General features: G+C 36.2%; 1 protein-coding gene across 6 annotated transcripts in view; it reads left to right on the top strand.

Moving 5' to 3' along the window:
• Positions 1-13,300, top strand: part of Ankrd17 (ankyrin repeat domain 17) — a 172,434-nt gene that overhangs the window by 19,527 nt on the left and 139,607 nt on the right. The window contains exon 1 of one of the 6 annotated variants that reach the window (XM_008843465.3): positions 12,409-12,537. The exons of the other annotated variants lie outside the window; for them this stretch is intronic. Coding sequence (XP_008841687.1) covers positions 12,484-12,537 — 54 coding nt within the window. The 5' untranslated portion in view covers positions 12,409-12,483. Of the gene's footprint in view, positions 1-12,408; positions 12,538-13,300 lie in introns of those variants that run through there. 6 annotated transcript variants of the gene reach the window in all.

Raw genomic sequence — 13,300 nt, 5'->3', positions numbered from 1 at the left:
TGTGTGTGTGTGTGTGTGTGTGTGTGTGTGTGTGTGTGTAGTCGTACTTACATACTAGTAATGGACCGTCATGCTTATTTTTATATAAAGAATCATATTTTCAGTGTAAATCTGCTTTGCATAAAAGAGTAGCACAAAATGTCAAAAATATGTTTATGGCCACTTCAGTAATTTTTAGAATCACACATTCTAATACAATACAGTTCAAAAAGATGCACCTGAAGAATGGTGGTAGGAAAGTATTAGAAGTCTTTGTTTTTTGCATTTAAACCAGCGTGTTTCTGAGTTCATAAAACTCAAACAATAAAAGCACTATAATTCAAAATAGACATAATAGTTTTGAATCTGAGCCCTATTTCAGGCAGTTTGGTTGGGATTGCATGTCATGACAGCATGCACAGTGCAGAGTGTACGTGTGTGTTCAGAACCAAGGGCTACAATGAAGTCATGAGATGCAGTTTGTTTGGTGTACATTGAATTCATTATATATTTGTCTTAAAATTAAATTTTTGTTGTTGTGCATTCAGAAACCTTTTATTCTTGCCAAATTTTTTTTTGCAGCCCACAAATTCACTTATGTGATCCATGGGGCTTTGACCCACAGCTTACGAAGTTGGGATCTAGGGCCAGAGAGATGGCTAAGCAGTTAAGAGCACTGGCTGTTTATTTCGGAGACCTGGATTCTGCTCCCAGCACCCAGATGGCGGCTAAAAACCGTTCATAACTCTTAATTCCGTGGGATCTTGCATCCTTTTCTGGCCTGTAGGCATCACATGGACGTGGTGATGTCACTTACTTACATACATCCGCACAGGCAAAACACTCGTATACATAAAATAAAATTTAAAGGACATTGGGCTCTCATAAATGAAGAGACTTTTTGGAATTGGTAATATGGCCTTACATGTTAATCACTGACTTATTTTCAGAACTTCTGGAATGAAGTGGCATTGTTCTTTCTCAGGAATAGTTCTTTCCACCTTTTAGGTTGTGGTCTTTAGTTTGCTTCTGTAAGAAAGAGTAGACCTCAGAATATACTAAAATCATAGAGCACTTTAAGTTGTTCAGGGGTATTTAGAATTATTGAAACATAGGTTTTGTGACCCATTGGTTATGAATCCTAAACTCAAGAGTCCTAGATTTCATCTTTTTTTTTTTTTTTTTTTTTTTTTGTCTTTTTGAGACAGGGTCTCTCTGTAGCCCCACCTGTCCTGGAACTCACTATGTAGTTGAACTCACCTGCCTCTGCCTCCCAAGTGCTGGGATTAAAGGTGTGCACCACCATGCCCGGCTTCAGATTTCATCTTTTATTTATCTTGGAGTTCAGTGACTTTTCCTGCTTATTTATTTTTTAAATCTCTAAAATTAAAGCGTAAGCAGGTCATTTTCCTTTCCATTCCCAGTCATCCTACCAAATAACTATAGAATTTTCCTTTTTGGGAGAGAATTTTCCTTTTTGGGAGTTGCTGCCATACAACCTTTGAGAAGCTGTAATTGATTAGAAAGTTTTGTTTATTGTTAATGTGTGTACGTGTGAACACATCATGGGTGTGGGAGGTCAGAGGACAGCTTTCAGAAGTCAGTTCTCTCTTTCCACCATGATTTCCAGGAATAGGTTGTCAGACTTGGATGCCAAGCCATATTGCTGACCCAAATTAGAAAAATTTTAATCACCACCATCCATCTTTTGTTTTTCTTTCTAAAAGTGCTTGCACCTTCAATCCGGGAAACAATAAGAACAACAAAAATCCTAAGGGATAATTACTTTTATATCTACTTTTCCCCTCCCTAGGTAGTTGAAGAGTTCATTTGGAAAACTAAGTTAGTATACAGTTATTTCCTCAAATGTTTCATTAACTATGAAGCTATAGCTTAAGTTCATGCATTTTATGGATATTAAAATTTTCTTTTAGATAGTTGGACTTAAATGGATGGACTCATCACATTCCTTTAAGTGTCTCACAGTGTTCTACCTATGATGTTTTAACTATTGATTTAAATTATAGTTCTGAAGAGCAGGAACAGATGCTGTTACCTTAAACCACCTTAACAAGGAACAAAAGGACTTCATTAGTTCTGTAACTTTAAGGTACATGGATAGATCCAGATGTGAGTAATGTCATCAGTACTGTTTTTTCCTCAGTATTTTTGATCTTTGATTTCTTTTGTGTTCATTTTGTATTTAGCCAAGCAAAGATGGCTGTCAGAGGCGAGGGGGCTGTGATCTTCTAGCCAGGTGTGGTCATGAGGCCACTATTTGTCCAAACCATATGGGATATGTTCACCTCCAAAAGGATGAATTATTAGAAAAAGAGAGAGAGAAGGTTTGTTTTACAGACAGTTCACAGTCTGCTACAGGTAACTTTGGAGACCAGAAAATTTGAAGGAGTTAGAAAGCTTATGGAATTGTATTGATAAGAAAAATCCTAGACGAAATGGGAGCCCAAGAGGTGAGCTTAGTTTTTTTTCTGGGTAACCTTTGAATGGGTCCAAGATTTGAGTCAGCAAATAGAACTGAAGTGGAAAGGAACTGAAGTAGATAATTGGGGAATAATCACCCATTTTTTTAAAAAAAATAATTACTTTCCAAAATGCTGGATCTTTTGGGCCTTACTCCCAGTTTTCCTCCAGCCTACACAATCCTAGTAGGAATGGTGCCTTTCCCTGGGCCCAAAGCTTTTGAGAATTATTTTCTTAGAAATATAGACCAGTGGTTTAGCAGTATGCTTGCTACCTGTGAAAGAAGTAGAAACACGAAAGCATGCTACTTCAAGGAAAAGCAGTTTGTGCTGTTCCCAGCTAATTTGTGTTCTAACTGCATAAATCAAATGACTTTCCCATTTAAGGGAGAAGCCACTTGGGAAAACAAATTCTAAACAATTTCAGAGAAAGCCCACAGTCACTATACTATCTAAAGTGACTCATCAGCATAAACTAAGATGATGAAGAGAATCAAGAGGATAGAAGATTAAGAATGAAAGAATAGCTGATCTCAGGTATAATTCAGAAAAAAACCTCAAAGAAACGTAACTAAAAACTTAGGTTTAAGCTGAGTTGGAGGCTAAGACAGGAGAATTGGCATGAGTTCAAGACCAATCTTGGCTGCATAAGGTGTTTGAGGTCAGCCTGGGCTATAGTATGAGATCTTGACTCAAGGATAAAGACAAGGAAAGAAAGAAATGATTTCAGATTTAATGTACATTATAATGATCAATCATAGCTGTCATAGCTATACTAGAAAAGGGTTAGAGAACCAGAAAAGGTTAAAAAATTATAAAAAAATTTATAATGGGCAGACAAGATAACAGTTCAGTAATAACCAAGATTAAATTGTTGGGACTCAGCAGTTAAGAGTGCTTGTTGCTCTTTGGGGGACCAGAGTTCAGTTCCCAGCACCCACATCAGGTGGCTCGCAACTACCTGTCCAATACCAGGAGAGATCTGATGCTCTCCTTTGGTCTCAAGCAGCCATGCATATGGGTGCATGGACACAAAGAAAAATAAAATAAATATTTTTGAAAAAGACTGAAGTACTTAGAATTGGGTTGAAACTACTTGGTATTTATAAAGAGAAAAAGAAAAAAAAACTAGAAAAATTGAGAGAAATGAGATAGGAGTTTTTGCATTTAAAATTACATTTTATTTACTCATTTATTTGATGTGTGCATGTACTTGTACGTGTGTGGAGGTCAGAGGACAACTTGGGGAGTTGTTTTTCACCCATGATGTAGGCCCCAGGGATTGAGCTCAGGTTCGGACTTGGTGTAAGCCCACTTACTTGCTGAGCCATCTCACTGGCTCTGGAAAGCAGATTGCTAATTGCAAATTTTTCAATTTGATTTTTAAAATAATTTAAAAAAAACTTGATATTATGAGCCTTTATTGGTTGAAAATACAGATTGCAAAAAATTCTAAGACGTAAGTATTTTAATTATACTCATTCTGCTTTTGCTAAGCAAGCCAGGGGTTGAAAAATCATAGTATACAAAGTTAAGAAAACCCTTTTATATGTGAAAAATGTGTTAAAAACATACATGTTTTACTGGAACTGGTAAAATTTGTATAAGGTTCTCACATTAAAACAAAATTAAAGTTTAAAATTGACAGTTGTTAAGCTTTTAGACATTTTGTAAGCTGTCAGTTATTCCCTACCAGCCTTCCAATAAATTTAGCTACCTTACTAAAACAAATTGGCATATATTTTCTTAAAGAAGACAAGAGTTGATAGGATTTCTAACAGTGTTTGACACAAATAAGAAGTTAGTAGTATAATCGAAAGCTATGAATATGGATCAAATTTGATTTCATAAGACGTACAAGTAAGGTATGTATTACAAAGAGTAGGAAGTGATCCCTTCTGTAAAACTGCATTACTTTCTGTTGCAGATTTGGTAGTAACAGGTTATTTGAAATTTAACGGTACTTCAGACATAGCTGTAGTATGAGATAGTCTCATGATGGGCAAGAAAGTAGTGCAAGCCATGAAGGCATGGTGGCAGGTGATTCTCAGTGAGATCGTGGCTGGCCTGGTCTACATCTCAAGTTCCAGGTCAGCTGGGGCTACAGGGAGACCCTTTCTCAAAAATAAATAAGCAAGCAAACAAAAAAAGAGAAGGTAGTGCAGAGTTATTCAGAATTTTGTTTTGAGGTGAGTTGTCACTGTGTTGCCCTGGCTGTTCTTAAACTCTGTGTTCAAGTATTCAAGTATTCCTCCTGCATCAGCCTTTTCAGTTGCTGAGACTACATGTGCATGCCACCAGACCCAGCTGATGCCCCCTGCCCGTGTGTGTGTGTGTGTAAAGGGATAGTGAATGGATTTCTATCTATATAATCATCCTGGGAACTTTGCAGTGTTAAAGTCATGTTGTGAGATTTTCTTTATGTGATAACTACTAGTGATCTTCTGTCTAGGGTCACAGTCACACAAGTAGAAAAAGGGTTGGTGCCTTATTTTGTAGTTTCTAGCCTAGCCCTTTGGTGACTAGAGACAATTTAGTGTGATACATTTCTCAATACATTGAATTATGAGTTTGAAAAGGGTAGTCTTGGTAATTGAGGAAATTGCTTGCAGGGCAGACATTCAAGCTTTGTTAAGAACAGGTAAGGCTAAAGCAGGTGTGTGGTGATTCACAACTTTAATCCCAATACTCTGGAGGCAGAGGCAGGTGAACCTTTGTGAGATCAAGGCCAGCCTGGTCTACATAGTGAGTTCCAGGCAAGCTGGGACTACAGGGAGACCCTATCTCAAAATACAAATAAATAAATAAATAAATAAATAAATAAATAGGCTAATTAGAATAATGGTAACATGTCTTGAGACCATACTAATTAGACATTGATCATGGTGTGACCCATCATAGGGAAAGAGTAAATGCAAATGTTTAACAGACAGGGCTATTATGGCAGATGTGATAGGAGGCACCAGCTCCATTATTTTTTTACTTTGCTTGGTATGTAACTTATGTTTGATTAAGGCTGCTTAATTTACATTTTGGACATAGGAGAACTAGCTGAAATATTTTGTGTTTATGTGTAATAATTCTCTTCTGTACAGTACTAAGTTGGTTTTATATTTTATATATTAGTCAGATTAGGGAAGAATAGAGAGGGACTATAATCGGAAAAGAAGAAAAAATTGAAGGTTTTTTGGTAGATGGTGACTTGGTCAGGAACCAGGTTGGAGTTCATCTAGACTTTTAGAGGTAGACTAATTTTTTTTATCATTTTTGTATCTGATGTGTAATATAGACCTTACCACCTCAATACTGAAATGTTAACGATGATCATTTTTAAAATATTTTATTTTTTTATTTTATGTGTATGCATGTATTGCCTGCATGTAGGTAAGTGCACCCGTGTCATGCAGTGCTCGCAGAGGACAGAAGAGGCTGTCAGATCCCCTGGAACTGGAGTTACAGACAGTTGTTAGCTGCCATGTGGGTGCTGGGATTCTAACCCGGGTCTTCTGTAAGAACAGCCAGTGTTCTTAACCGCTGAGCTATCTCTCCAGCCTTGATGATCATTTTTTAAAAAGCTGCCAGGGCTTTGGATTTCTTACAATAGGGGGCCTGAGAAAATTTTCATTTGGAAAATGTCTTTTAAAATATTTAATGTATTATAGATTGAATATATCCTTCACATTTATAATATACTCCTGACTTTTGCATTCTATTTTAATGTATGAGGCTATAAGTTTATATCCTTAAACCATTTAGTTTTTCCTCCACATTATCTGTAAACTTTTCTGTCTGGATTCTGGTGAATAATATTTTTTTGGGGGGTTCGTTCTCTTTGAAACACGGTCTCCCTGTAGTTGCAGCTGGCCTGGAACTCACTGTGTACATCAGGCTGGCCTCGAACTCCTGGAGATCCACCTGCCCCTGCCTCCCAAGTGTGCTGGGACTACAGGTATGCGTCACCACACCTGGCTGGTGATTAATATTTTTAAATACTAATTTCCAAATTAGATCTAGCATATGTGCTTGAAAATTTGAGATAGAAACTGTTCAGTGCTTTGTGTTAATAAAGGTGTTTAAGAGCTGGGCTTGGTTGTGATACCAGCACTCTAGAGGAGAGGTGGAAGCAGGAGGAACAGGAGTTCAAAGTTGTTCTCTGTTACATAGAAATTTCTATGCCAGCCTGTACTATGAGACCCTATCTCAAAAACAATAGAATAAAAAACTTCAAACTGTTTAACATGGCCCTATTTTCCTTTTAGTATGTATAGATTTCTTTCTTTATGTGATAATGAAAAGATTACTTTTAGAATTTATCCTCTGAAAGTAATTTGAGTTTGGCGATGGCTTGGCGATGTACATTTGTAATCCTTGCAGAGAGACTAAGGCAAGAAGACAGTTGAATTGCAGATCAGCCTGGGCCACATAGCAAGTTCCATGACATCCTGGACTTAAATGGTGAGACACTGTCAAAACCCACAATAATTTGAAAATAAACCTGAAGACATGAATTAATATATCTGGCCATATTTTACTTAATGAGAAAACACCCAGATATTTCCTAAGCTTCTGTATTTTCATTCTACTAAATTCTGGTGGAGACATCTATTCAGAGTTGACTCCCATGTTAAAAACAATTAAACCTTGGATGGAATTTGTATGTTAATTTGTAGTAGATTTTATTTTTATAGACCAGATTATTTGATCCCATTCTTCTCTTTTCTCCAACTACATTTTGGCACACTTTGCATTGTAGCGTTTCAGACAATTATTAATTGAAATTCTTAATCTAGCAAAAATGATGAGTCATGTTTTTGTTTTTGTTTTTGTTTTTGTTTTTGATAAAGGGAAGAAGTTGGTAAAGGCTAATCTTGGTTGTCAGCTTGACACATGGGACGAGGAAACTTCAGTTGAGGAATTGTCTCCATCAGTTTGGGCTGTGGACCTATCTTTGAGGCACTTTCTTGATAGTGGTGCCATCCCTGGGCAGGTAGGCCTGGGCTACATAAGGAAGGCAGCTGCACTGGGCATGGTGGTGCACTCAGGAGGCAGAGGCAGGTGGATCTCTGAGTTCCAGGTCAGCTGGGGCTAGAGGGAGACCCTGTCTCAAGACCAAAAGAAAAGAAAGGCAGCTGAGCAAGCCAGTAAGCAGTGTTCCTCCTTGGTATCTGCTCCGGTTCCCTTGAGTTCCAGCCTTAACATCCCTCAATGATGAACTGTAGGCCTAAACAAAACTTTTCCTTGTCAGGTTACTTTTGGTCAGTGTTTTATCACAGCAACAGAGACAAAGTAGAACAAAGGTAAAATGAGAGAAGATGTCATTCTGAGGTTTTCCTTGAAGAATGAAAATGATTAGAAATTAAGTATTAGCCTAGTTTTATGAGTAACACTGATTTTAGATCTGGAGTTTTTAATAGATTGGTGTCAATAATACTTTATAGAGAAGCAGTTTTATTCAATAGGTATAAATTAGTTAAAATTTTTTATACATAGACATCTTTGGAAAGTTAGTATTTGGTTATAGTCTGGCATGCACAGAATATGTATGTCCAAGAATGCTCATTATATTGTTATATTGTTAATGATATCAGTAATAAATTGATAAAATACAGTATAGTTCTTTATTGGAAATTTGAGCAGCTATCAAAAAATGTACATATGCTAGTCAAAAAAGATACTATAGAGTTCTACATTTAACTGAGGGTGCACAATAGTATAATTTCCATACACAGGCCAGTGGTATGTTTGGAGAACTGGGCCCAAAATACTCAAGTCCCTTATATAAAATATATATGCATATAGCAAAGGTTAAGAGTAACTTTATTAAGAAAATGAAAGTCACTGTGTGCTAACTTGAACAACTCAACTGTAGAAGAAAGAATCTGGAAATTCTCCTGTTGATGTCCTTCAAGACTTGGACGCCATTTATGTGGCTGGAGATGAATGGCTCAGCGTTTAAGAGCACTGACTCCTTTTGTAGAGGACCCAGATTCGATTTCCAGCACCCACATGGCAGCAAACAACTGTCTGTAACTCCAGTTCCAGGGGAGTCCAATGTTCTTTTCTGGTCTCTGTGGGCACTACACGACATGGGTGCACTTACATGTAGACAATAAATATACTCATACACATAAAATAAAAATAATAAAATATTAAAAAAAGAAAAGACTTGGATGCCATTTATATGTACCTGTTCTTTCCTTAGACCTGGAAGAAATAAATAGCTACCTGTGTGTGATTCAACAAGTGATTATTATGCTCTTTTCCATTTACAAAATCTATGATATTCTGATATTCTCTTAGTTCCTTCTGGAAGAAATTTTCCTCTTCTCCCCCATCTCCTGCATATGTTGTCATCTTTGAATTACTTGGACGCTATATTTATTATGTTTATCTAAAATGCTGTTTTTGTTGCATATTTTCTATTGGTAGTGGGTAGAATCTATGGATGCAAAGCCCATGAAAACAGGGCCAACTGTGTATAATATCCATCTGTTTGTGTAAAACATAGTCTTACATGAATATGTGATACGTGCATGAAAAATGTAGGTCATTAACACTCATCTTAAGGGTTGATAAGTGGTTTACTTTTCTGTTTTTTATTTTTATTTTATGTGTTTTTGTGGTCCTGAGTTTTGAGCCCACAGCCTTGCACGTGCATGACCAGTGCTCTAGAACTGATATCCCCAGCCCGTTGCATTCATTGTTTTATACTGTGTTTTTCCATGCATATGCATTACTTTTTATGAAAAACTATAGTTAGTAAAAGAAACTAAATTATAATAATGGTAATGAAAAGAATGTTACTGTGATAAGTTAAACATAAATCTAGAATCTTCAGTCATTTCATAGCTTGACTGGGTTAGGATAGATAGTAAAATCATGGAAATGTACTGATGTTTTATATAGTTTGTACTTTCAAAAAATGTACCACACCATTCATTAAATTTCCTTTTCATTAAATTTTTTTTAAAGCCTTTAAGATCTTTGTTTCATTTGTTTTTGGTTAGGCTACTGCACATTTGGGTTTTACATTTCTCTTAAAACTATACCTCATACAGTAGGACAAAAACCAATGAATACTTTTTGGAAAAGTGAGTATGTGTTATGGGAATTTTTTTTTTCCCTAGTAGTTTTCATGTGGGTGGCCTCCTTACATTGTCCTTTTGTTTGAATATGTGGAATTTGAAATCTCACCAAGTTTGATCACCATCACTAAAAGTAAGTAAACAAAATTTTTGGAAATAGACATAAGCATACAAAACAGTATGGCTTGCTTGTTAACCATGTCTTTGGTCTTGTCTGCTTTTTCTTTGTTCAAGGAAACCAGTAGAGGACCAAGATGCTTATTAAGCTTCTGGTGTTTTCTTCTTAATGTGACGCTTCACTGGACATTTGAATCTTATTTCAGTAAATATTTTCAGAAATTATTTTATGTTTGTTTACATATCTTAGTATGTTAACTATTATGTACACTTTAATATCTTTGCCCTTAGGAAAAATGGTCTGCCATTGAAATCCGTTTTAGAAAACTGGCAAGGTTTTTGTAGTCTTTACCCTTGGGTCATTAACAAGGTGGCCTTTAAAGGAAAATTAATGAGAAATAGTTATTTTGACATACAACAAAAAATTACAGAAAATTTGGCTTGTGTAGTCTCCTTGTTGACTCTTTCCAACATCTTCTGTACTTAGCATACTCAAGGTCCTGTGTTTAACTCCTAGGACCATCAGAAGAACAAATACAAGTAGCAGTAAAAGCCAGAAAACCATAGAATAGAAAAGAGATATAGTGAAGATATTTTTTAAGATTTTTTTTAAAGATTGTGTGTGTACATGATGGTATATGGAGATATGTGCACCTGCCATGACATATATCTGTAGGTCAGAAGAGAGAGACAAAGTTGTGCATTCATTCTCCATTTCTACTCTTAAGTGGAATCTGAGGTTCATTAGGCTTATATGACAAGCCCGTTTACCTGTTGAGCCATCTCATCGCCCCAAAGTGTATATTTGACTTGAGTTTTGAGGGAGCTAATTTATCAAGTAAAAGATTTGAAAGTCCTGTGTTTGGCTAATGGCGAAAAAGAAAGCTCCAGTCTGCAAGTTCACTGAATTTAAACCTGTTTTTGCTTACTAACACTGAAGTTCTGAGGTAAAGTTTTTTTTTTAAGATGAAGCAGTTTGTTTGAAGCGTCATAATAATTTACTGTGAAGACAGGAAATAATAAAATTCAGGTTTTTTTTTTTTTTTGGTCTTTTTGAGACAGGGTCTCCCTGTAACCCCAGCTGACCTGGAACTTGCTATGTAGACCAGGCTGGCCTAGAACTCAACAGAGATCTGCCTGCCTCTGCCTCCCAAGTGCTGGGATTAAAGGCGTGCACCACCACACCACGCCAAAATTCAGTTTTTACTTTATGCCAGTAGAAGTTACTTTGAGAAGCTAATAAATAAACAGAACCATACACACATGTAAATAGTACGTAGAAAACATGATATCACCTGTTTGTTATTAATTCCACTTAGCCCTACAGTTCTCGATTTGAATGTGGCTGTCACATAATTCTGTGCCCGGGCTGAGACTTGGTTTGCTTATCTGTAAAATACAAACATATCACCTGTAGAAAGTATATCGGAGATGGTTCTGAGAATAGAATTTAGAGCCATCAGCCTAGATTCACCAGTTTTAGCAAATCAGTTTAGCTGGGGACAACTGGACAAGTTGTTTTACTTCTATTCCCTGGTTCCCACATCTTTAAAGTGGACACAACAATAGACTCTTTTAGGACTTTGAAAATTAATTGAATTAATATATACAAAACATTTCAGTGGCATATGGCAAATCCAGTATACTTATTAATATTGTTACTGTCACAATAGGTGGCTTATTTTGACGGTTAAATAACATATTAAAATAAAAACCTCATTAATTGCCTGGCACAGTAATGTCTCCTTAATACCAGAAATTAGCTGGTAGATACTTTACCTCATTTCATCTCCTATTGAGATGAACCTGTTAGGAAGAAACCTTATGTCTCTTGGCTACCCCCAAAACAATTAATTGATACACAGTAGATGCTACACAGATGTGCCACATCTCTCGTATTTTTGTTAGAAGAAAAAAAAAAGTCCATTCTCATTGCATCTAATGAATGGAGTAAAAAGCACTACCAGAAAATGAATTTATTGTGCTGTATAATGTCAGTAAGCATAAGTCAGTCAGATACATGTTCCTATTAATCATACACTTACAGGTTTTTATAAACAGAAGATTAGTTTATAGGAAGTCAGTTTCCATTAAGATAATTCTGATAATTCTTTTTTTTTTTTGAGACAGGGTCTCAGACCCTGTAGCCCCAGCTGACTTGGAGCTCACTATGTAGACCAGGCTGGCCTTGAACTCAGAGTGATCTGCCTGCCTCTGCCTCCCAAGTGCTGGGACTAAATCCGTGCACCACCACACCAGGCAATTCTGATACTCTTAAGTCAGCTGCTTTAGCTATGTGTATTATATACTCCATTTGCTTGATGTTGCAAATTCCTAATTTGTTATCTTGCCACTGCCTCTGTGTTTTCAATATAGCCATTAATCTCACTGCAAGGCTTTACTAAGGATAAATTGCTATGTAACCCATTTCAGCCTTTTTTGGGCAACCAGGAAGCTAGATGTGTTAAATAACTTAAATATATGTTATATATAAATAATAAATATAAATATATATGCATATATAATTCTTTTAAATTTCAGGATTTTATCATTTGAAATGGTAAAATAAGAGATTTTATCTATTGTCTCTCAAAATTACTTGACAGAAGTTTGCTTTGGAATAGAGCTTCTGTATCTTTAAAAAAAATACAAGAATGAGTCACCCCTACTCTTTTGGTAGATGCCTGGCTTGTGAACAGCTAAGCTGCTTTAGGCATGTAATAGAACATTCCATTTCCTGTTCCCTTGCTGACACAGAGGAGTGTTCCTGCTGGCAATGATCTAATCATAGTGCAGTAAGAAACATGGCAGTTTGATAAAACATGGTGGAGACAGCGGCTGAAATGGAAGCATATGTTCTAGAAGACATTCTTGAGGTAGGGTTAGGTTTGTAGATGAAATGAAAGTTAAAATCTGAACAAAGAAATCTTGCCTGCTGGAATTATTTTACAGATGAATAGATTAGAGGAGAGAGCTGAGAGAGGCAGAGCATAAAAGCAAGACACGGGGAGACCTTATTTCCTGTGAGAATGTGTCAGTCTGTTTCACACGATTACTATAGTCTGGGATTATTTTGTTTAAACTTCATGTTTCATAGATTGTAGATATGTTTGGTAGAAAATAAAAGGGAGAGAGGATTCAGACTTGATTAGGGTGACCTTTAGATTAACTCATTAGAAGGTGGGGTCTGCAAAGCAGCTTTGAGTAGGTTTAGTATTATATGCCTTAGAATTCATTTACATGTCTAAGCCTAAAGCTATGCTTGTAATTAACTGTTTAAAACAGATTTTTTTTAATCTTCAGCATAAATAATTGCTTAATGTAAGTGGTACACTCTGGTCCTAGATTTTTCATGTGAGTATCTTATAAAAAATATTAGTTTTTTTAAAACCTAAAATTTGGTGTTCTGATGCTATAGTGCTATCGAAAAATTCCTGTTATTTAAGTAATGAGTATTTTAAATTGTGTGTGTGTGTGTGTGTATGTGTGTATTTTCTGGTTGTATCAGTTTTAAATGACACTATTTGGATAGAATTCTGTTCAAGGAAATAGATGTCAGAGTGAAACCATAATTAATTTTGGCCTTGGTTATAGCATGCTACCAGAAAACTGTATTTGCTTCAATCCTATATCCCTATC

This window comes from Nannospalax galili, unplaced genomic scaffold (genome assembly GCF_000622305.1).
Source record: "Nannospalax galili isolate Female #2095 unplaced genomic scaffold, S.galili_v1.0 scaffold800, whole genome shotgun sequence".
Lineage (NCBI taxonomy): Eukaryota > Metazoa > Chordata > Mammalia > Rodentia > Spalacidae > Nannospalax > Nannospalax galili.
This window is presented reverse-complemented; position numbering and strand designations above follow the sequence as displayed.